The sequence below is a fragment of the Schistocerca gregaria genome, unplaced genomic scaffold (genome assembly GCF_023897955.1).
Source record: "Schistocerca gregaria isolate iqSchGreg1 unplaced genomic scaffold, iqSchGreg1.2 ptg000008l, whole genome shotgun sequence".
Lineage (NCBI taxonomy): Eukaryota > Metazoa > Arthropoda > Insecta > Orthoptera > Acrididae > Schistocerca > Schistocerca gregaria.
In genome coordinates, this window is record NW_026061700.1 from 176,493 (window position 1) to 203,094 (window position 26,602).

A 26,602-nucleotide genomic window follows, 5' to 3' on the forward strand; every position below is an offset into this window, starting at 1 on the left:
TTTGCCCGGCACACCTAGAACAGCTTTTTGTCACTCTTCCAATTTCATCATGTGGCACTGATGGCAGGGGGGACCCCATCTGGGAAAGTTCAGCCACTGAGTTGCACGTCTTACTTCATGTGATGCAACATTGGGCAACTTTTGTGTCAATGATGATGAAATGATGATGATAACAACACAACAACAGTCCACAAGCAGAGAAAATCTCCAACCCTTCATGATAGGTGAACATGTTACCACTAAGCTAAGCAGACAGACAGCTCCACAATATTCTTATCAGACCCGATACTCCTTCTGTCCCCATCTTCGTACCCCATGGCTCCTACACCTGTGACTGTCCCTCTGTCCCTGCTGCAAGTTGCCCTATGTACCCTCTTACCAATGCCTATACCAGCCCTGTAATTGGCAAAATGAATACTATCAACGGGAGGGCAACCTGTGAAACAACATGTGTCATATATCAGCTGTTACACAAACACTGCTGGGCCTTTTACATCAGCATGGACTACCACCAGTTAGTCAGTTAGGTTGAATGGGCAAATGCAGAGGGTATATACTGTCAATAGACAATACCCTGCTGCTGAATATGCTCTACAATATTACAGTTGGGATGTCAATTCCTGTTTCCCTACAGGTGTCATCTGGATTCTTCCCAGATACCAGCTTCTAAAATCTCCACAGCTCTCAGGTTTTCAAATTTCATCCAGTACTGTCCCCAATAATTAATCTTTCCTTGATATCCTATCTACTAAGTCTCACCTGACCTGATGTTCTGGGTGACTTCTCCGAACCCTATGTCTGTTTCTTAAACCTCTCCAGTTTCTTTCCCTTCACCTTCCTCCCTCCTTCTTTAACCGATCTGCCAGAAGATGGAGCCACTGGCACCAAAAGGTTACAGAAGTAAGACCTTCTTTATATTTTTGTTGTCCTGCTGCCACTTTGTGAGTAGACTTTTTTATCTATTCATTTACATTATATTGTCAAAATTGATTATTTTCTGTGTTACAGTTTGTGTTGTCAGCTATGAATTGTTCCCAAGATCACTACACTTGTCACATCATATTTAGTTAATCTTGTCATGCCTCTCCCCTTGCCATTCTTTGACTGAATATTTTGCCCAAGCAGAGTCAAATGCAGATTTCTGAATGTGGTACATACAGTTGTTCCACTCAGATGCTCATTATCAACACTACTATTATTCATCCAATTATGGTCTGCAGCTTAGTTAACTGGCTGATATTGCCACTGTGGAGCACAGTTCCTGTTCAGCTGCCAAGACTCTGTTCATGTGTGTGGCTTACTGTGTGATAGTCTTTTTGTCGTGCCTACCTGCAACTTAGTATCTCTGTCATATGGCAAGCAAAACCATCAGTTTCATAATATTCTTACAATTACTGTTTGCACATGCAAGATGAAATCTGTAATTTTGCTTCTTGTGTTTCTGTGATTGAAGTGGTTATTGTGGTTCCTGTATTACCATTCCACTGACCATTATAATTTCATGTTTGCTTTCTGTCCCTTTTATTATTAATGTTATAAAAATTAGCAACATTGTTCCTTCCATTTTGATAAGTTTTTGTGTGTTAATTTATCATATCTATGAAATCTAATATCAATATGGAGTCTATAACAATCAATTATCTTATGTTAATTATTTTTTCCTTAGTACAAATGAGCAGTTCAATTTTTAAAGTTATTACAATATCTCACTGTAAAATCAGATTGACCCACTGTCAAATTTTATTCAAGTATTAATCAAAATATTTTCTTAAGTTTCCCTGAAGTTCTTACATGGGGTCAGGGTTAACGACTTCTTCTCTGTATGGCTACTGACCAGTATTTAGACATAAATACACATTCAAAATAATCACAGCTTGAGCAGTATTGAGCAACATTACTACTTAATATGCAGTCATCCACAAATCTGACTCAGCTCCTTGGAAGGCTTTTATCGACGTTATCAGATAAGAGCAGGGAATCGGTGATGCCTAATCAGCTTTTCTTGTAACTTCAGATTGGCAAAATAGGTCACTGCTGCAGGTGGTGATTATTTGGAGGTGTGGTAAATTAATGGTGTGTGAGGAAGCACTATCCCAGTTAGCCAGTAGAGTTCCTCAGGGAACTCAGCATCAGTCCCAAAAGTGAATGAATGATCATGAAGTGACAATGTTCATTTAGATTAAGTCTGTATACCAGACCGAGACTCAAACTTGGGACATTTGCCTTTTGTGGCCAAGTACTCTACCATCTGAGCTACCGGAGCACAACTCGCACTCGCAGCCCTACTTCTGCCAGTACCTTGTCTCCTACCTTCCAAACTTGCTTGTGAAAGACAAAGGTTCCAAGTCTGAGCCTTGTTCTGGCACACAGTTTTCATCTGCCAGGAAGTTTCAAATTGGCACACACACTACTGCAGAGTAAAAATTTCATTCTGGAATTGTTTATTTACACTATTATGAGTTTTAACATTATTAGCACCAAATAGAATGAGAAAGGCAGACTGACATTAAAAATTGGCATCCATTCAAGGATTTAAAGAAAATGACATTAAGTGTTTTATTCTAATGCCAATTCATTTTCTGTTGCATGCAATTCATGCAAGCACTTCTCCAATGGGAAATACAAAGGGTTGAAGCCAAGCAGTGGTGGAGCAGACAACTTCACACAGGCACAATTACACCTTTCGAGGTATGTTTTCTGTATCAAGCAATAGAGTGCCTCACACTACAATGTGGTGCAATTAAGTTTTCAAAGCTGCACACAGACAGTTTCAATAGTTTTAACTTTAGTTGCTGCCATAACAAAATAAAAAAATCAGCCATCCACTACATGACTGTGTTGTATACCAGACATCATGTGTCATTATTATTGCTTAATAATGTCCTCAGTAATGACAGTATTACTAGTAGCTTTATCAAAGAGACCCAACATTAGTGATTTTCCCTGTAGTCGTGTGCTAGTAAAACTCATTTGTAAATGGATAATTTAGAATCCAGATCAGATCAATTATTTGAGGAATCTTTGGATCTAGCATAACTTTGGCAACAGCTAGTCCAGCTCACAATATTTTAAATGCTTTATTGCAAAAGTCAGATGCTATCATGAATCATGAGAATGAACTTATGAGTCAGCAAATTGCTTTTTCAGCTGAGAGTACTGGAATTATGAACTGGCAAAGTACCATTGTGACTGATATTATGGTACTTTGGCTCATCAGGAAGCTATGCCACAAAGCAAAGTGAAATGATTCCATAACATATAGCTGAAGTCACTAAGATTGCGAAGAGACTGGATAATGTTACAAAACATTTAACTGAGGAAATTAACATACTAAAGCATACATACACATGTTTACTGGAATTTGTGCAGCAACATTGCACAGGATTAGGGGATGTTTGGAAAAATCAGAATGAATTGCTTAACACAGTTCAGTGTGTAAGTAGTGAAACAGAAAATATCACTATTGAACAAAAGTAGATCTACACAATAGAAGTATAGAAGAATTTAACACTTGGTCTGCAAACAAGGCAAAACTAAACTAAATTAGTTGACACAAAAGTACTAGAATAAGTAGGGAAAATCTCTGGAGAAATTCGCAACATAAAAATAATAATGGATACTTCAGTGGGAAGTGAATTACTGGTGGTTAATGGAAAAAGTAACCAACAGTGTTCATGTCAGTGAAACATAGACAATGGAAAACTTGGAGAAATGGAAAAGGATGTATCAGGTATTTAAGATATTACCAGAATGACATATCATTGTTTAGTCCTCAAAGGAAATTTCATGACGAACCAACACATGGAAAATTACCGTGTATGCATCCCAATTCATTAGCAAACATATTTTGAACAAAACATGTAACATGCTTCCACTCACAAGACTGGAAGAGTTGAGAAGCATCTGCTGGTTGTAGTTGGTTGGGATGCATGTGCAGATCCAGGTGTAGTATTTTTCTGCATGATCAGTGTGGTCTGCCAGTCTCTTGCAATAGGTTCTGGATTGATTTGTTAGGACCTTAAAGCATTTTCTGGTGAACTGAGCAATGTTTTCAGTTGTGTGGGAATGTTTTGGAATGTTTTTTGACTTGTTAAAAACAGGTCATGTATGATGCCATGTTCAGACTGAGCATTGCGTGACCCTCTTTGCTGGCACTTTGATACCATTAAACTTTTCAGGAAGCAACTGTCCATCCTTTTTTGTGACTTTGCTGTCACACAATTTTCCATAAAAAATATCCACTGCTCCACTATGAATACCATTATCCCCTTTTCAACACTCAACTCACACTGGCACAACCCGTGTCTTCATGATCTGGGCTCAGGTCCAAGACCCCCTATCTTTGTTCCTTCACAACCTCAACACCTTCTCTCCCATCCACTTTAGGTGGTCCTCCTCAGTCCAGTGTGCCACCTTCCCCTATGTTGACCCCCTCATCTCTGATGGCTTCAGCTCCACCTCTGTCCACATTAAAGCATTTTGAGGGCTGTCATCCCTTTCACACCAAAAAATCCTTCCTGTACACCCTGGCCATCCATGGACTGCATATCTGCAGTGACAAAACCTCCATTGTTCTGTATGCTGATTACCTATCATTGTGCCTTCAAATGAGGGGCACCCTCCATGAGATACTTCCCACCCCTCCAACGGTCATGTTCAATCACCCACCCAACTTCCACAACATCCTTGTCCGTCCCTATGCTGTCCCCAATCCCAAATGCATGCCACAAGGATCTTATTGTTGTTGAAGACCCGGGTGCAAAACCTGCACAATCCACCCACCCAGCACAGTCCTGTCACAGGTTTATGTTTTCCTCATCAAGTGCTGGGTCTCCTGTGAGAGCAGCTACATCATTTACCAGCTGTGTGGCAACCGTTGCACAGATTTTTATATTGGTAAGAGTACCAACCAGCTGTCCAGCAAGATGCCAAACTGTGGCTGAGACCAAAATAGAGCACCCAGTGGCACAACAAGCAGCTGAACATCACACCTGATGTCAATGGCTGGTTCACTACCCGAGCTATCTGGATCGTTCCCTCCATCACCAGCTTTCCTGAGCCATGCAGATGGGAATTATCCTTACAACACAGTCTGTGCTCCCATAATAATGCCAGCCTCAACAAATGGTAACATACCATACCAACATCCTCCACACAGTAGGTTTTCACCCCCTCTACCCATCATCTCCTCCCCATTCTCATCTCCCATCCTGTTTATTTGCAACCATCTTTCCCTGCTCTTCTCCTTATTTTGCTCCTTTTTTTTCACAATTTTCCTGACACTGCACCTGTTGGCAGTCTAGTCCATGCACACTCCAATAGACATGTTTCATCACTCTCCCCACCACCCCTTTCCCTTGCCCGCCCTCTCAGATTGATGGTTGCATCCCACATCATAGTTGCATTCCAGCCTGAGACTCTGAACTTGGCAGTCATATGTGCATGAGGCTTTCTTGCTTGTATGTGCTGTGAATATGTGTCTTACTGATAAAGGCTGTCATCACAAGCTTTATATAAGTGTCTTCTAATTGTGCCTGTCTGCAAATTGACATATCCTCTTCATGGTAAATAGCAATCTGTTTTCCTACATTGTTGATGATGTTACCAACTTCAGCTGTGGGAACATGGCACTATACTTAGTGAATATAATCACACCTGGCCAATTTATGGAATACAGATACACTGATACCGAGTTAAAATTCACTAGTGACACAGTGGTGAGACAAATAGAGTTAAGGACAATATCACTGAGCATTGAACCACTTCAATGCGAGATGCCTTTAATAGGTTCCACAATGAAACATTTTCTCGAAATTTGGTAGAAAGTCCAAAGAAATTCTGGTCGTATGTAAAGTACACAAGTGACAAGACGTAGTCAATACCTTCGCTGCGCAGTGCCGATGGTACTGTTACCGATGACTGTGCCGCTAGAGCGGAGTTATTGAATGCAGTTTTCCGAAATTCCTTCACCAAGGAAGATGAATGGAATATTCCAGAATTTTAAACAGGAACAGCTGCTAGCATGAGTTTCTTGGATGTAGATACCTTAGGGGTTGCGAAGCAACTCAAATCGCTTGATATGGGCAAGTCTTCAGGTCCAGATTGTATACCGATTAGGTTCCTTTCAGATTATGCTGATACCATAGTTCCCTACTTAGCACTCATATACAACTGCTCTCTCACCTATAGATCTGTACCTACAGATTGGAAAATTGCGCAGGGCACACCAGTGTTTAAGAAGGGTTGTAGGAGTAATCCATCTAACTGCAGACCTATACCATTGATGTCAGTTTGCAGTAGGCTTTTCGAGCATATACTGTATTAAAACATTATGAATCACCTCAAAGGAAATGATCTATTGATACGTAATCAGCAGGGTTTCAGGAAACGTCTCTCTTGTGCAACGCAGCTAGCTCCTTATTCGCATGTAGTAATGGCCGCTATCGACAGGGGATCTCAAGTTGATTCTGTATTTCTAGATTTCCAGGAAGCTTTTGACACCACTCCTCACAAGCGACTTCTAATCATGCTGTGGGCCTATGGGGTATCGTCTCAGTTGTGCGACTGTATTCGTGATTTACTGTTGGGAAGGTTGCAGTTTGTAGTAATAGATGGCAAATCATCGAGTAAAACTGAAGTGATATCAGGTGTTCCCCAGGGAAGTGTCCTGGGACCTCTGCTGTTCCTGATCTATATAAATGACCTGGGTGACAATCTGAGCTGTTCTCTTAGGTTGTTCACAGATGATGCTGTAATTTACTGTCTAGTAAGGTCATCAGAAGACCAGTATCAGTTGCAAAGTGATTTAGAAAAGATTCCTGTATGGTATGGTAGGTGGCAGTTGACGCTAAATAATGAAAAGTGTGAGGTGATCCACATGAATTCCAAAAGAAATCCATTGGAATTCGATTACTCGATAAATAGTACAATTCTCAAGGCTGTCAATTTAAAGAAAGTACCTGGATGTTAAAATTATGAACAACTTCAGTTGGAAAGACCACATAGATGATATTGTGGGGAAGGTGAGCCAAAGGTTGCATTTCGTTGGTGGGACACTTAGAAGATGCAACAAGTCCACAGAAAAGACAGCTTACACTACACTCGTTCGTCCTCTGTTACAATATTTCTGCACGGTGTGGGATCCTTACCAGGTGGGATTGACGGAGGACACTGAAAGGGTGCAAAAAATGGCAGCTTGTTTTGTATTATCATGTAATAGGCGAGAGAGTGTGGCAGATGTGATACGCGAATTGGGATGGAAGTCATTACAGCAAAGACATTTTTTGTCGCGGCAAGATATTTTTACGAATTTTCAGTCACAAAGTTTCTCTTCTGAATGTGAAAATATTTTGTTGAGCCCAACATATATAAGTAGGAATGATCATCAAAATAAAATACGAGAAATCAGAGCTCGAACAGAAAGGTTTAGGTGTTCATTTTTCCCACGCGCTGTGAGGGAGTGGAATGGTAGAGAGATAGTATGATTGTTGTTCGATGAACCCTCTGCCAAGCACTTAAATGTGAATTGCAGAGTAGTCATGGAGATGTAGTTTAGGCACTCTCTAAATCAGTGGTATTCAACCTGGGGTTAATTACTCCCAGTAGGATAAAATGAAATTTTCTGATGGCTAAAGATTAAGCAATTTAAATATTTCTATGTCGGTTATTTTCAAAAGATCATTAGCATCATCACAATGTTGTAAGACCCTAATATTTAACATATGATACCAATAATTACTCTATCTCAATTTTTGGCATTTATGCAGTGGAGGTTACAGGTTCCACACATAGTCCACCCACTACGTATATATCCTGTGCTTTGTTCATTACATGGCTTATGAAAAAAGTGAAGACATATTCATAACAAAGGCTAAATATCTGAAGAAATCTTCTTATTCTTCTTCTTCTTCTTCAAGTTTTAGGTAGTACCTACAGTAGCCCATAAATTGCTTCATTACTCACTTCAGAACAAATAAATGAATTACTTTGCAGCACAACACAGCTAAACAGCAGTAACATAAGCTGTACTATAATGCTGTAAACATTGTTGTTATTATTATTATCATTATTTAAGTAGTTAGACAAAAAGCATTAACAGCCTGAAGTCATCCAGCATCTGTCAGGTCAGAAGCAAGGGGCACAGCAATCAAGTGGTTTACAAACAGCCAGTATAGTGCACACATCTGAATTTGTTTGATTTTAAATGCAGTTGCAGTGCTCAGGTCAATCAAGTGCCACAATGGAGAGGAGTAATAAAGGATAAGTATGACTTGTAACAGTATCTACGCTCACTGTGGATAGTTGGTTTTCTTATCTGAGAAGGAATTGTGGAAATCACTTGTGATACACCATGAATTCGTATGTTATTCATCATTTTGAAAATAAGTGTTCCAGTGAAAGTCTTTCATTTTACAGTTTAGTAACGTGCTGTAGTTGGTGATAATGTGGGGTGGGGTGGGGGGTCAGCAGATGCCAGGGGCCATGGTAGCTAATGTCTGTTTGCACTCAGGGGTAATGGTCTAAGAAAGGTTAGGAACATCTATTCTAGATAGTCTATCTGCTATTGACAGTCACCACACAATACAAAAACTCTTATCATTTGCTAAGTTTGAAATGGGGATTGATGCAAAAAAGCCCTTACAAATGAGCCATTGTCACATTTGGATATTCTTCCTGTAGTCCATTTTTAGAAATTGAGGTCGAAGTTTTTTCAGAGTTTGGTATTTTCATGGTTGGCTGTAAACTAAGAGTATATTATTTAAAACCTTGCAGTTCTGTTATTAATTCATCCTTATCAAGGGGGTTATTATTAATATCCACTAACTTCATTTCCTGAACATCGTCATCATCATTTAATGTCTGCAGCTGAGCCCCATGTAGAAGCCCAAACAAATTCTTTATGTTCTTTGATGCACAAAACCTGTCCCTATGTTCACTAAAGATCTGTCTATTATTTCTAGACTATGTTATGGAACGTTTTTCACGTATCCAATATGAGCTGTCGTCTTAACATTATTTATTGACTATCCTCTTCTATTTCAGTTCCCACAATTCCTTGAATTGAGGATCCAAAGTGAAATTTTCCAGCTATGGTCTTAGGTTCTTCGATTATATCTATTAAAATTTTGGTTTTCTGAAACACCTCAATAAATTTGTGACATGCTTGTCAGATGGGTCAGTGTTGGCAATTTATTTTTGTTATCTTTTGTTTGCAGTATCAGTTCTTGCTAGGTGCTTGAACCAAGAACAAGGAGATGTAATAAATTCAAAAGTAATGACATTTTTCAGAAGCTTTGTAGCTTCTGTTTTCATCTCAGTGATAGATGATGTACAAGATAAAAGCTAATTTAAAGCCCTGAGTACCTTATAAAGATGATTTTACACAACTGTTGCAGATTCTCTCTTTGTTGGCCATCTATTAGAATTATGGTAAATTCAGAGATAAATGGCACATACTTCAGCATAATTTTCCATCTGTTACTAGGTGATACAAAGAATAAATAAAGATGTTTTCTATCCTAAATAACTTTCTATGCACTTGCAGTGTTTTCTTCAGTCAAATTTAATGAATGTGCAGTGCATGACATGTAGTATGCTAACATATTTTCTTGCAAACACAATTGAATATCTCTACATTTTCCAGCCATTTTAGTACCATTGTTGTAAGATTGGCCTCAACAATTTTAAACATCCAACCCATCACTTTTGATTTTCTGCAGTATTACCTCGAAAAGCACCTGGCCCATCTTATCTCCTATTGTTAAAATGTCAGTGAAGTTTTTACAGAAATCTGTACCACTCTAATTAAATTTTACATATTTGATAATTTGTGACATCTGCTCAAAACGTCAGGAGTATAACAAAAGATAATAAAAATTATCTTGTTATTTTAACATCACTCACTATTTGATCCCTTTTTTGGCTCCATTTATTACCAAAATTTCATCTTTGATGACCTTTTTCATGACATCTTGCATGCACCATCAGTGTGAGGTAGTGGCAAGACAATTGAGTCAATGGTGTTTAAGAAAGTCACTAATTTTGCCACACAAAAGTAAAGGCTTTCATTTAAACCTCTGAAAGGGCTGCTCTGCTTTGGCAAATGCAGAAGCACTTCAAGACTGACAGCTAAAACTGTTTTCCAATGCTTCCTCATCTCTGATATTTGTTGCTACAGCTCTTTCTCAATGCGAACTTTATTTCAAGATATCTCCAATGCTTACGAAGAGCAAAGCTATTTTTTGTGGCTCAATGCATTTCTGTGCTGTGTAACCTATTCATTTAACTTTTTCCACTGAGTGAGACCTTAGTTAACCACATGGGAAACAGATAAGTTACCTATAAATACTTTGCCTGATATGCAAAACAAAGCATTTTTTATTTATTTTTGGTCAACAAAGAATTTATACATTAAGAAGCTTTTTCTAAAATCAGTCTTCTGTTTCCTTCTGTCTCCTTGAGAATTGCTTATGTCTGCATCAGATCTGTCTTTGCTTCATAATTTTTCAACGGCATGGCATCTTTCTGCAGATGAAACCCCTCACTGGCCAGATACCTGGATCCTTAAAATCAAGTAGTTCTTTGTGTTGACCTGCGGAGGTATCGTGAACAAAAGTACTGGTTGTACCCATATTTGAAATTCCCAACATTTCCTCTGCTGCAGTAAAGACACCAAACCATTCTTCTCCTCAGAAGAATTAGAAAGTACTACATCATCATCTATAGGTACATGTTTGTACATACTCCATGTGTAGCTCTGCATTCGTCTCGAATAAAAACACAACCAAAGTTCATCTTACATTCAATAAACCATACACCCAAAGGCATGATATATTAGTGTCTCCCTTCATACCTGTACATTTTTTAACCTGCTGCTAAAAGTAGCCAAATGCTTTCTCTGCTTAAAGTAGCTGAGCGTTCCTGATTGCAGCTGAATTTGGGTGCAAATTTCTCGGTGAATAGATAATTTCAAGTATGCCTTTAAGCTGTCATTGTAGAAAGGTTGCCAGTTTGTTGAAGCAAGACCTCAAGTACTTGACTAATAATTTACTCATCTCACATATTTCTTCTCTACTAAGTTGACATTAACAAAGATTATTTCTCTGCATTTTCTCTTTCTTCTTCTGCTTCCTTCCTGAATTGAATTTTTTTATCATCCCAAATATTGCATGTAAATAATGGGCTGTTATTTGACATTGGTTTATGATTGTATCACTTTACTGCAGCCAATTTATGCCTTACAGAATATATTTATAGATTGTCTTAACATTACGTTGTTACAGTAATATTATAAGTGAGCCAACCCATTTCAGTTAGATTATTTTATTTTCCCCAGCCTCATTGAAAAATCATGAGGCTACACCCTCTTCTTCCAAGAACATTGGCAGATGTGGCTAATTTTGTATTTCTAACCAATCTCGCTCACTGTCCATAGAGATGATGAGGTGCTGTTGATGGTGACTGACAGTCCGTACCATTATCGTGCCTGTACAGAGGAAGAATGTTTAATCAGTATTTGGAAATCACAAATGGAAATGAATTTGTGAATATTGTTCATAATATGAAATTGTAGAATAAATGACTGGTATTACAGTCAACTGAAACACAGATGTACTTGCCTTACCAATTGTACCATCACCTGGAGCAAAAGTTTTCTCTAGTGGTATCTTCTGTTTCTGATTCTGCATCTACAAATACAATATGTAAGATCTGATTCTTCCAGCTCACTATGTGCTATTTCTGCCTTTGTAGATGCCCTTAATGACTAAAAGTCATTATTATCTTTAATTTATATCAACTTCTGCTTTGTTTGGGTGCCAGCAAGTGTTGCACAACAGAAACAAGAAAAGGCACTCCCTCCATATTAACTGCCAACACACAAAATGGGTTAGAACACTGTTGCAGAAACAATGAAACAAACATTCCAAATTTAAACAGACGCAAAATCTCCAAGATTGGCGATCTTTTACAGAAGCTCAAATTTTAGTGCGGACTTCAAAGCGAGATGCTTATAACAGTTTTCATAACAAAACTTTGTCTCAAAACCTGGCAGAAAATCTGAAGAGATTCTGGTTGTAAGTGAAGTATGTTAGTGGCAAGAAACAATCAATGCCTTCTCTGCATGATAGCAATGGAGATACTATCAAAGACAGTGCTGCCAAAGCACAGTTACTAAACACAGCCTTCTGAAATACATTCACAAAAGAAGATGAAGGAAATATTCCAGAATTCGAATCAAGAACAGCTGTCAACATGAGTAATGTTGTTGTTGTTGTTGTTGTTGTTGTTGTTGTTGAAGTTGTTGTGGTCTTCAGTCCTGAGACTGGTTTGATGCAGCTCTCCATGCCACTCTATCCTGTGCAAACTTCTTCATCTCCCAGTACCTACTGCAACCTACATCCTTCTGTATCTGTTTAGTGTATTCATCTCTTGGTCTCCCTCTACGATTTTTTCCCTTCACGCTGCCCTCCAATACTAAATTGAAGATCCCTTAATGCCTCAGAACATGTCCTACCGACCAATCCCTTCTTCTAGTCAAGTTGTGCCACAAACTTCTCTGCTCCCCAGTCCTATTCATGAGTAATGTAGAAGTAAATATCCCAAGAGTAGTGAAGCAACTTAAATCACTTAATAAAAGCAAGTTTTCTGGTCAAGACTGTATACCAATTAGGTTCCTTTTGGAGTATACTCATGCATTAGCTCCATACTTAACAATCATATACAACTGTTTGCTTGATAAAAGATCTGTACCCAAAGTCTGGAAAGTTGCACATGTCACATCAATATTCAAGAAAGGTAATATGAATAATCCACTTAATTACAGTCCAATATCGTTAATGTTGATATGCAGCAGGATTTAAGAACATATATATTGTGTTTGAACATTATGAATTACCTTGAAGAAAATGGTCTGTTGACACACAATCAACATGGGTTTCGAAAACATCATTCCTTTGAAACACAACTAGCTCTTTATTCACATGAAGTGCTGAGTGATATTGACAAAGGATTTCACATTGATTCCATATTTCTGGATCTCCAGAAGGATTTTGACACTGTCACACACAAGCAGCTCATAGTGAAATTGCGTGCTTATGGAATATCATATCAGTTATGTGATTGGATTTGTGATTTCCTGTCAGAGAGGTCACAGTTGATAGTAACTGATGGAAAGTCATTGAGGAAAACAGAAGGGGTTTGTGGCAGTCCCCAAGGTAGTGTTATGGGACCTTTGCAGTTCCTTATCTATATAAGTGATTTAGGAGACAATCTTGCAGATGACGTTGTCATCTGTCGACTAATAAAGTCATCAGAAGATGAAAATAAACTGCAAAATGATTTAGAAAAGATATCAGATTGTGTAAAAAGTGGCAGTTGAACCTAAATAATGAAAAGTGTGAGGTCATCCACATGAGTGCTAACAGGAGCTCGTTAAACTTCAGTTACATGATAAATCAGTCTAATCAAAAAGTTGTAAATTCAACTAAATACCTAGATATTACAATTATGAACAACTTAAACTGGAAGGAACACATGGAAAAGGCTGTGCAGGAGACTAACCAAAGACTGCATTATATTGGCATGATACTTAGAAAATGTAACGTACCCATAAGTAAACTGCCTACACTATGCTTGTCCATCCTCTTTTAGAATACTGCTGAACAGAGTGGGGATCTTTACCAGATAGAACTGACAGAGTACATTGAAAAAGTTCAAAGAAAGGCAATACATTTTGTGTTATTGTGAAATATGGGAGAGAGTGTCACATAAATGATACAGGATTTGGGCTGAAAATCATTAAAAGAAAGACATTTTTCTTTATGACAGAATCTTCTCACGAAATTCCAATCACCAACTTTCTCCTCTGAATGTAAAAATATTTTGTTGACACTGACCTACATAGGGAGGAATGATCACCATGATAAAATAAGGAAAATCAGAGCTGGTAGAGAAAGATATAGGTGTTCATTCTTCCTGCATACTATAAGAGATTGGAATAGTAGTGAATTGCAAAGGTGGTTCGATGTACCCTCTGCCAGGCACTTGAATGTGATTTGAAGAGTACCCATGTAGATGTAGATGTAGATGTAGATGTAGATGTACATGTACATGTACATGTAGACAAAACAATTTTGATGAAATGTTAAGTGATTCTAAAAGTCAGATTTTCCCCATAGCAGGAACTTAGTGCTGCATGGTCTTTTGTATCAATAGGAACATGAAATCACAGAAAATCATGAATTTATTTTCCTACAAAATGAAACCTCAAGAGCATCAAGTATTTAGTCTGTATGTGCTGTCTGGGAAGAGCCTTTATCTACAGTGTTGTTACTTTATCAAAAAGTTAACATTATGTATTACATTGATGAACCACATGGTGAGTTTTTTCAAATTCGATATTGTCTATGGTGAACCTGAAGTGGTTTATGGAGGTGCCGTTTAGTTCTTGTGTTGTTCCTGAGAAAATTGAAGAAAGCATTTTTCACATTTTTTGCTGTCAGCGATGCATAACTAAAAATCTAACTGCAGCAAATTGTTTACATTTAAACAGTATCTTATCAAAGAGTTTATCTGGAAGTGCTATTTCCCCATTTTCAAAAATCTTCAATCACTCTAAAACATCAGTTTTGGATACTGGAACTGAGGAAAAGTTTCCAAGATGACTGTACACAGCAAATGGCTGAAATTCTTACAACATATTCCTAAGATCCCTATGCTGAGTAACCATATAAATTTCTTGTATGTATTTATCAGTTTCTGTGGTAAAGTAGTTCGAAGATACCACAATAGAAAATGTTAAATAGCCATATAATATCCTGTTTGAGTCAAAAATGTAATTTATGTGACATAGCATCAATAAATATGTTATTAAGTTTCTCCATTACATATCGTCAGGATTCTGGGAACTGAGTGCTGTGTTACTGAAGCACATGCAGAATCTCTCTGCATGTAAATTTCAGTATGAGGTGAAATTAGTTTTCAGCTATTTCAAACAATGGAAAATCCATGATGGACTAATGACAGTATTATGAAAAGGTTAGATTAATACTCACAATGTAGGGGAGATGTTGAGCTGCAGGTAGGCGTAACAAAAGAGTGTCAAACAAGTAAACTTTCAGGCAAGAAGCCCTTCATTGGAATGCTGATGAAGGCCTTTTTGCTGAGAACTTACTTGTTTGAGGCTTTCTTGTGTCTGTCTGCAACTCAGCATCTCCAGTATTTAAGTTATTTCGGTCTCAGATAAATAAACAATCAAAATTTTACTGTCCCATAAAGTTCCTTTCAAAAGACATATTCCTGCCTGTAGGAGGAAAATGAAGACAACAAGCTGTAGCACTTAAAACAGGCAATTGTGCTCCTTCTTCAAAGATGCTGACAGGAAGGTGGCATTGTAGCTGCCTCATTCTATGTTCCTCAACACCTTTAAAAAATTTCCAAAAAATTTGGTATACAAACACATTCATGCTTTTTTATGCTGAGAAGTAAGCAGACAGTGGCAATGGGAAAGAGATGGGAATGTAGTAAGTACTGGAATATAGCAGACAGTGGTTGTTGCACGAAAATAACATAGGAGACAAGGGCAGTGTTACAGAAAGAGAGGAACACAGTGTCAACGGAATACAGAACAGTGCACGCAAAAGAGTGAAGCAGATAGGGATAGTTGGAGAGGAATGAAGAAAATTGGGAAGTGGAAGTAGGTGAGAACCAATGATAATGCACACAGAGTCTGTGACAATTGCAAAAAAGAAGAGAGACAGTGTGTCAGTGAGAAGATACAGCAGCAGTAGGAAGGAGTGAAACAGATAGTAGCAGTAAGATAGAGCAAGCCAGAGACAGTGACAGCAAGAGGAAATAATAATACTGCTGCTACTACTAATAGTAGTAGTGAGTGAGTGAGAATGGGCAAAACAGAGTGAGGGGTATGAGTTACATATTAATGAGAAGAGAACAAATATATTTGTGTACCAAAAGTTTTGGGAAATTTTTAGGAAGGTGCTGGGTAAAGTAGGATGAGGCAGCTGGAATCAGATTTTTCAGTCAATTATTTAAAAAGGAGCATATACACTTATTTGTGTTTAGAGAGGAGCATTTTCCCAATGGTAGATGAAACACTCAAAAAAATATTACGTGTAACTGAACCAAGACATCAGATTCTTCCATTTTCTCCATATATAACACTTAAAATGCTGAGATGAAGTGGGAGATATGATACTGCGCGAAGAGTTTGACAGAGCACTGAAATACCTAAGTCGAAACAAGGCCCTGGGAGTAGGCAACATTCCATTAGAACTACTGACAGCCTTAGGAGAGCCAGTCCTGACAAAACTCTACCATCTGGTGAGCAGGTGAAGTACCCCCAGACTTCAAGATGAATATAATAATTCCAATCCCAAAGAAAGCAGGTGTTGACAGATGTGAAAATTACTGAACTATAAGTTCAATAACTCACAGCTGCAAAATACTAACGAGAATTCTTTACGGATGAATGGAAAAACTGATAGAAGCCGACCTCGGGGAAGATCAGTTCGGATTCCGTAGAAATATTGGAACACATGCAGCAATACTGACCCTATGACTTATCTTAGAAGCTAGATCAAGAAAAGGCAAACCTGTGTTTATAGCATTTCTAGACTTCGAAAAAGCTTTTGACAATGTTGGCTGGAATACAGGGAGTCGTTTCTGAAAGTATTTGTATGGAGTGTAGCTATGTATGGAAGTGAAACATGGATGATAAATAGTTTGGACAAGAAGAGAATAGAAGCTTTCGAAATGTGGTGCTACAGAAGAATGCTGAAGATTAGATGGGTAGATCACATTACTAATGGGGAGGTATTGAATGGAATTGGAGATAAGAGGAGTTTGTGGCACAGCTTGACTAGAAGTAGAGATTTGTTGGTAGGACATGTTCTTAGGCATCAAGGGATCACCAATTTAGTATTGGAGGGCAGTGAGGAGAGTAAAAATCATAGTGGGAGACCTAGACATTAATACACTAAGCAGATTCAGAAGGATGTAGGCTACAGTATGTACTGGGAGATGAAGAAGCTTGCACAGGATAGAGTAGCATGGAGAGCTGCATCAAACCAGTCTCAGGACTGTAGATCACAACAACAACAACAACAACAACAACAACAACACAACAAACCTTGAAAACAGCTTGTGTGTTATTATCAAAGAAATAGAAGACAAAAGTACTCTGTCTTCATCAGTGACCCATTATAAAGTTAGTCAGTTACACATTCCATGGACGATTTTGCATGATAGGTTGTAGTGATGTGGAGAAAGTCATTTTACATTGACATTCCAAGTTAATTTGTACATATAACTACTTTCTGATCACTTCCTAGTTTGTGTTTTTTCTTTATTATTTACAAAAAGAGAAAGTGTGTTCAGATTTGAGTTAGTAATTCCTGTTCACCATAGTATCCTTTGCATCACATACATGATGTAGGTATTGTCATAATAAGGTACAGCATACATACAGCACAATTCTAGATGTTAATATAAATAATATGAAATTAACATTTTACAATGTGTTTAAAAAATTTCATAATGGACTAATGGATTGGTATTAGATGTGCCCTATAACAGTTCTGACGTACAAGCAGTACACTTCAAGAAATAAGAATATACAAACAGTATTTAAAATTAACAATGAGAACAGCATGTATGAATGACAATGAGAAGAAAACAAGAGGTTATTAGTCATCAAGGAATTCAAAATACTCATCCATGATACTTCTATCAGACATACTTTTGAATATGAACAACAATGGTACTGTAAGTATTATTAACTGCATGAATAAGGGCTTGCAGTGTCTTTGTGGAGAGCTGCATTTAATAATTTTAATAACATTTTCCTGTCATTTCAAAGTATCTGAAAGTGAGGTTTTTTGACACCTCAGAACATTCTTCTATAAGATACAGTGGACTGGAAATAAGCAAAATACACTAACCTTGTACATTGTTTGCAACAAATTCCATAAATTATGCTTGGTGCAAAACAGCAACCACAGTGACTATAATCGATTGACAGGTGGAGTTTGCGTTTATGTTCTAAACTCAGTCTGTAGTGAACAGGGGCCATTCAAAACTCTCTTGAAGCTGTGGCTGTCAGAGTAAGGATGATGCAGGAAATAACTGTCTGCAATGTTTATCTTCATCTACATGGTGCAGTACCCCTGAATGTATTAGCTGCACTAATTGATAAACTGCCTAAACCTTTCCTTCTTCGGGAAGATTTTAATGCCCATAACCCCTTGTGGGGTGGTAAAATAGTTACTGGGCGAGGCAGAGTTGTCGAAACTATACTGTGGCAAGTCGACCTCTGACTCTTAAATACTGGGGCCACCACATGTTTAAGTGTGGCTCATGGGAGTTACTAGGCCATTGACGTATCAATCTGCAGCCCAGAACATCTCCAATCTCTCCACTGAAGAGCACATGTCTGTGTGGTTGTGAGCACTTCCCCATCTTCCTGGCAGTGTCCCAGCATCAGGCACACAGATGCCTGCCCAGATGGGCTTTGAACAAGGCCAATTGGGTAACTTTCACGTTAGCTGTCACCGCTGAATCTCCCCCACGTTATAACATCGATGTGATGGTTGAGCAGATGACTAGCACAATTGTTTCTGTCACAGAAAACGGAATCCCTGGCTCTTTAGGGTGCCCAAGGTGTAAGGTAGTCCCTTGGTGTCGCCGCAAATCGTTCAAGCAATTGAGGGGTGTCTGCAAGCTTTACAGCCCGTAAGTGGCACCCTTCCCTGGAGCACATCATAGTCTTTAAATGGCTCCGTGCCAGTGTTCGCTACCTTATCGAACAACGGAAGGAGTGGCGTTGGGAGAGATAAGTCTCCACCATTGGAGGCCACATGTCTTCCCAAGTCTGGAAAAAGATCAAATGTCTCTTTGGATACCAAGCCTCAATGGCTGTCCCTGGTGTTACCATAAATGGCGAGTTATGTACCGACACAAACGCAATTGCCGGGCGCTTTGCCGGACGCTTTGCCGGGCGCTTTGCCGGGCGCTTTGCCGGGCGCTTTGCCGGGCGCTTTGCCGGGCGCTTTGCCGGGCGCTTTGCCGGGCGCTTTGCCGGGCGCTTTGCCGGGCGCTTTGCCGGGCGCTTTGCCGGGCGCTTTGCCGGGCGCTTTGCCGGGCGCTTTGCCGGGCGCTTTGCCGGGCGCTTTGCCGGGCGCTTTGCCGGGCGCTTTGCCGGGCACTTTGCCGGGCACTTTGCCGGGCACTTTGCCGGGCACTTTGCCGGGCACTTTGCCGGGCACTTTGCCGGGCACTTTGCCGGGCACTTTGCCGGGCACTGCATTGGATAATCACCCCCCAAGGTGTTGCACACTGGAATGATGGCTGAAAGGTAATGTACTCTAATGCACTTCATGCTGTGGTGAATCCTATAACGCCCCATTTACAAAGTGGAAGCTCTTCTGTGCTTGTGCACATTGCACCGACACAGCTCCTGGGCCTGACCGCATCCACAGCCAGGTGATTAAACATCTCTCATCTGACTACAACCGACATATTCTCATCATCTTCAACTGGCTATGGTGAGATTGTGTCTTTCCATGCAATGGCGGCGAAGCACCATCATTCCTGTGCTCAAATTCGGTAAAAACCCACTTGATGTTGATAGCTATCACCTCATCTGCCTCACCAATGTTCCTAAAAAGCAATGCCACAAGAGTGAGAATAAAACGGATGAAATGTGTTACACAAAACAGAAAGAAAGGAAAAGCCATAAGAATGAAGGGCATACTATGAACACTAAAAGGAGCAAAAGAGGACAAGAAAACAACAGAAGACAGTAAAAGATGAAAGCAGATTACAGTGGCTGGCAACCACGTGAATAGGAAGGGAAAGCCAGTGACTCTGCAACACATTAAAACCTCAACCCTAAAGCACTAGGCTGGAGGACACAGAGGGGTCAAAGGATACACTAAACCCTACTTAGAAGTATAAAACCCACTCTCACGGATAAAATGTAAAACTAAAGCTGCTGTGGAGTCATTGTGTCCAAAACCGAAGGCAGGTTGGTGGGAAAGTTGAAAGTCTGTCACAGAGTGCCTAAATGTGAGTAGTCCAGCAAGAGGTGGACAACTGTCATTTGGAACCCACAGTGACACTTAGGTGGCTTCTCGCAACAGAGTAGTTAACCTTGCATTAGCCTCATATAGTCAATGCAGAGCTGGCAGAGGATGACTGATTCCCTGGGAGAGGCCTGCCTGGAAGACTTCCACACATTCATAGCCTCCTTAATGATATGCAGTTTGTTGTGTGTGCTGTTATGCCAGTCCATCTCCCAAAGCCAGAAAACCCCATGGTGTGAGACACAATGTAGGTCAGCTTCAGAGAATGCCTATCTCCAGAATCAGTTTCCACATTGCCTGTTTGGGAGCCATTCCGTGGTTTTTCGGTTGACCCCAGGACACGTCATTATCCCTGGCCATGAACTTGCAGATAGGCAGATGTGAGGAAACGCAAATCACCAAAATGTAAGTAGTTACTCTTTTTTAAAAAAATTGTGAAGTTAACTGTTTAAGAATATAAAACGAACACAACTGTATCGTTATAAATCCCACTGATGATGGCTTAGAACAGGAGAAGGTGAAAAGTGTACGGGATAAATAAAGTAACTATCAGTAGTAAAAGGCAGCTTTATTTACAAAACAAAATTTTATATGCTTGCTGCAGAGGATGGCCACACAAACAGACTTGTTATTCAGGCCATGCCAGGCATTTCCACATGGCCCATACCAGAAATTCAGAAGATTCTTTTGAACGTCCATGAAACCATACAACACACATATTTCAACAACATATGCAAATGTAACAATCTGGTACCTAAATATTCAATGTAAAAATTAAAAACAGTTCACCCATGACCCAAAAAGCAATGCATTCTGCACAGAAAATATGGTTAAAATACGAGAAAAAATCCCTAGACTCTCAAAAACAAGAGTTAAATTACGAGTTGTATAAGACATATTTACAACTCGCAGACACCATAAATAATATGAAAGTTTTCTCACATCTGGTCAACAGGGTCGAAAAGCTTACAAAAACTGCTGCACAAAGAATAGAAACAGTTCATAGAAGAAAGATCAACCAACTCAAACTCCAGTTACAACATATTACCTTTACTCACACACACAAATTCTACCAAAGATCAGTGAACCTTACGGACACACAGTCAAACAGTAAAGAAAGACAGCTGTTGGCGAAAGGATTAAAATACAATGTAAATTCAGAAGTAGATGAAGATTGCTTAGGAAATCTAATTATAGAAGCAGGAAGTGTTTTGACAAGGGATGATAGGAAAGGAAATTAACTAGAGAACTAGTAAAAAAAGAAATCCAGAATATAATAACCAGCATAAAAATGCAACAACAAAAAATCAACAAAAACTCAGATCTGCAACACTAGGAAAAATTACGAGAAAACTACAAAAACAAAATGTCATCATTTTAAAATAATAATTCCAAACCAAAAGAAAGCAGATGTTGACAGATGTGGAAATTACCAAACAATCAGTTTAATAAGCCACAGCTGCAAAATACTAACATGAATTCTTTACAGATGAATGGAAAATCTAGTAGAAGCTGACCTCGGGGAAGATCAGTTTCGGTTCTGTAGAAATACTGGAACACGTGAGGCAATACTGAACTTACGACTTATCTTAGAAGAAAGATTAAGGAAAGGCAAACCTATGTTTCTAGCATTTGTAGACTTAGAAAAAGCTTTTGACAATGTTGACTGGATTACTCTCTTTCAAATTCTAAAGGTGGCAGGGGTAAAATACAGGGAGCCAAAGGCTAGTTACAATTTGTACAGAAACCAGATGGCAGTTATGAGTCGAGGGGCATGAAAGGGAAGCAGTGGTTGGGAAGGGAGTGAGACAGGGTTGTAGCCTCTCACTGATGTTAATCAATCTGTATATTGAGAAAGAAGTAAAGGAAACAAAAGAAAAATTCACAGTAGGTATTAAAATCCATGGAGAAGAAATAAAAACTTTTAGGTTCGCCGATGACATTGTAATTCTTTCAGAGTCAGCAAAGGACTTGGAAGAGCAGTTGCATGGAATGGACAGTGTCTTGAAACGAGGATATAAGATGAACATCATCAAAAGCAAAATGAGGATAAGGGAATGTAGTCGAATAAAGTCGGGTGATGCCGAGGGAATTAGATTAGGAATTGAGACACTTAAGGTAGTAAATGAGTTTTGCTATTTGGGGAGCAAAATAACTGATGATGGTCGAAGTAGAGAGGATATAAAATGTAGACTGGCAATGGCAAGGAAAGCGTTTATAAAGAAGAGAAATTTGTTAACATCGAGTATAGATTTAAGTGTCAGGAGCTCTTTCCTGAAAGTATTTGTATGGAGTGTAACCATGTATGGAACTGAAACATGGATGATAACTAGTTTGGACAAGAAGAGAATAGAAGCTTTCGAAATGTGGTGCTAGAGAAGATTGCTGAAGATTAGATGGGTAGATAACGTAACTAATGAGGAGGTATTGAATAGGATTTGGGAGAAGAGAAGTTTGTGGCACAACTTGACTAGAAGAAGAGATCGGTTGCTAGGACATGTTCTGAGGCATCAAGGGATCACCAATGTAGTATTGAAGGGCAGCGTGGAGGGTAAAAATCGTAGAGGGAGACCAAGAGATGAATACACAAAGCAGATTCAGGAGGATGTAGGTTGCAGTAGGTACTGGGAGATGAAGCAGCTTGCACAGGATAGAGTAGCATGGAGAGCTGCATCAAACCAGTCTCAGGACTGAAGACCACAACAACAACAACACAGTCATGCCCGAGACAGGATTCGAAACTGCAACCTTAGTGGCTGCGTGGTTCCTGACTGATGCGCCTAGAACTGCTTGGTCACACCGGCCAGCAGTACCAGAAGTAATAGAAATTATAGATAAGTACCTGGAAACTTATAGTCACCTACCTGATGAACAGATTAAGGAAATATGCACACTAATAAAGCTCATAACACAACAAAATTACTTCAAATTCAGTAATGAATTTTATTTAGAAGAAGGTGGATTACCAATTGGGTCCCCAGTTTCAGAAGCCTTAGCAGATATTTTTGTAAACCACATTTAACAGATCATTTTCACAAAAATATTAGCAAAAGAATACAACATATTATATTGGTTCAGATGCATGGATAACATCCTTTGCTTAACAGATGTACCACAAAGAAAAATTGAAAAACTACATACTGACATCAGCAAGATCCATAAAAATATAAAATTCACAATTGAAAGAGAACAGAACAACCAAATTAACTTCCTGGATATAACAATAAAAAAACAGAACCATAAGCATATGTTTGAAATTTACCATAAACCCACAGCAACAGACAATATGATTCCTCAATCCTCTAACCACCTGCACACACAAAAGCAAACAGCACTTCAACACATGCTCCATAGACTCAACACAGTACCACTTGCCAAAGAAGGCTACCAAAAAGAATTGGACATAATGATGCAGGAGGCACAAAATAATGGTTACAACAGTAACACTCTAACAAAGCTTAACAACAAAATTAAAAGTAAAATAAAAGCAGAGAGCTCCAAACCACAGACAACAACACAACAGAACCAAACACAAACATGCAGTCCCATAACAACAGCACAGGATAATCAGTAAAAGTTGAAAGAAAACAATAGATGGTACTCAATGACATACAAACACAAACTCACCCATTAAATCACCAATATTTTCAAGAGACAAGGAATAAACATAGCAGACACAACAGACAGTTCTATGCAAAAATACACCCCAAAACTGACAAATAACAGAGACATATACCAGAAAGCATTTACATATCAGCTACAGTGTAACACTTGTGAAGGCAGTTACATAGAGCAAACAGGGAGAACATTTGATGTCAGATACAAAAAAGACATGAGAGTTGGGAAATATGGGACAAACCACATCACATTTGCAGAATGCCTAAGAGAAAATGACCACAAACCAACCACTAGAGACAATGACATAAAATAATTAGAATCGACAGTAAAACAACACCTCCTAATAATGCAAGAAAATTACCACATACAGAAAACCAAAGCAGAATGGAAAATCCTGTTGAATGACCAAGTACACATGCCAAGCAGTTCATTATTTAAAACAATAGAATAACATCTGCAAAAAGGATTAATAAAATAATACAGTCCAATATAATAATAGAATCCAAATCTCTACACCCATTCATCCATGAAACCCTCCACAGAATATTGAAAGGAAAAGTCAAATCAGCTGTCGCTGTTACCAAAGTTTTCAACCACTCACTAATAGCTTGTACTCCCGCCTCCTCTGCCGTGCCCCAACCCCCCCCCCCCCCCCCCCCAAATTAAAACTCGTCAGCTCTATCCCCCTCCCTCCCTCTCTCTCAATCATATGCACACACAGTGTAAACATCAAAAATAGAAGTTAGTCTTGAACATATACTTCGCTACATTTGCAACAAATAGGTAAACTTCGCAAAGAAGATGAAACAAATAATGGAGTTGCAATATTTATGTTGAGAAAAACAGTGTACGATGACATAGTTGTATCGAGTGACAAAAGAACAGTAGTCGACCACAAAAAGGTGAGAAATATGGTGAACGGTGTATGGAAGGTGAGAACACAAAGATATGATTATATGGCAGTGATAAAAGTGGTAGTGTGACCTCCAGACCAGATGTGAGGATAAGCAAATTAGCAAATCATAAGTAATGACTTTTTTTACAAAGTGAACTGTTTAATAATCTAAAACTAACAAAATCGTATCAATATATATCCCACTGATGATGGCTTAGAACAGGAGAAGGTGAACACATATGGGATAAATAAAGTAACTAGCAGAAAGAAAAGGAAGCTTTATTTACAAAACAAAAATGTATACCCTGGAATGGGGAATGTATTAAGCACTATCTTTTACATCCCTTCCACAGTAGTATTCCACTGACCACTGAACCTAGAGAATATCACTACTACACAACCCCTGCTCGCTGCCCTTTACCTCGTGGCTCATGCCCATGTAATAGACATAGATGCAAAACTTGTCCCATACATGATCCCTCCACCACCTACTCCCGTCCACTCACAATTGTCGCTTGTCCAATCAAAGACAATGCTACCTGTGAAACCAGTCATGTGTTCTACGAGCTAAGCTGCAACCACTGAGCTGTATTTTATGTCGACACGGCAACTGATAAAATGTATGTTCACATGAACGACAACCAAAAGCCTGTGATGAAGAAACAGTTGGGCCAATCAATTGCTGAGCATGCTGTGCAGCATGACGTTTGTCATTTCAGTGACTGCTTCACAGCCTGTGCCTTCTGGATTCTTCCCACCAACACCAACTTTTCTGAATTGGACTAGTGGGAACTCTCCCTACAGTATAGCCTACATTTAAGTAACCCTCAACCTTCATTAGTCACTGTCTACCACCAAACTATACCATTCCTTGTTCCCATTCCAGCACTCAATTCCAGTAACGCACCCACAGTTTTTATACTACCTCCTTTTCTGATGGCCCTCCCGCCCCCCTGCCGACATCTGTCTAATCTCCCGACTCCAACTAGCTGCCGTACCCTCTCTCCACTTTGTCCTTGTAACTGTCCACAAGCAGCACATAACTGTCCCCCTACCCTGCTGTCTCTCCCTGCCCCATCCTCCTCCTTCCCCACCACCTGTTTGCTTCTCCCACCATGTGCTGCTGCTTGCAGTCTGGCCTTGGGTGCCAGAGCGTGTGTGCTTTTGTGTTTGTTTTCCTTGCTCTGGTGAAGATTTGTTATGATTATTAATATGCAGCCAATATGCAAGGTATCAACATTCTATTAAGGAATGAGATTATCATTGTCTACCTTCAAAGAAAAGCTCTGCAGTTGGGTGCATTTCCTTGAAGAAGCTTCTGGCTTTGAAACATTTAAAACACTGTGGGCTCAATCTTATTTCTGTTATCTGTCTCTGAAAATAATGCTAATAACCAAGAACATATATTTAAGATTATTTCTATTTCCTTTCATCTGTGATCAGATTCTACATATTTCCAAAAATTTACTTCTTTTCAGTTTTAATATCTACTGAGCAATAGTGACTGTTTACTAGCACTAAAGTTAACCAAAACAAAACAGTAGTTGTTAGCAACACTACCCCACAAGGATTTTTGTGCATGATCTTTCAAACAGCGCTGAAGATGAGTTCCCACTGTTGTATTTGTAGTCCTCTACTATTTCATGTTTCAGGTTCAGAACCCACTGAATTATTGAGATGTTCATCATCATGATGATGGTTCAAGTAAGGTTAAACACTGTAATGGATAGAATGGGAACTTCATTGCAGAAGACAATAGAAAATATACCATAGGTGTTATGTCACATCAATAGTTGTGATACAAGCCATTCAGAAGCTGTACAGTTTCAGAGGATCAGCACCTGAAATTGCTGTTGATAGTTCCATCCTTAAAATGGATAGCCAGAAGTTTCTTTTATAAGTTCAAAATTATGAGCTCACCAATCTTTAATCGTGTCTGTAAGATCCTATTGGGGATGACCAGATCTCTTACAGTTTCTAATGATGTATG

General features: G+C 39.0%; 1 protein-coding gene across 1 annotated transcript in view; it reads right to left on the reverse strand.

The window, feature by feature from the left end:
• The window catches only part of LOC126301099 (skin secretory protein xP2-like), a 114,970-nt gene extending 88,667 nt beyond the window's left edge, over window positions 1-26,303 (reverse strand). Inside the window, exons 1-2 of the mRNA XM_049991689.1 lie at window positions 26,228-26,303; window positions 18,998-19,291 (exon numbers count right to left, since the gene is read on the reverse strand). Coding sequence (XP_049847646.1) covers window positions 18,998-19,291; window positions 26,228-26,303 — 370 coding nt within the window. The remainder of the gene's footprint in view (window positions 1-18,997; window positions 19,292-26,227) is intronic.
• Between the last annotated feature and the right edge of the window lie 299 nt (window positions 26,304-26,602).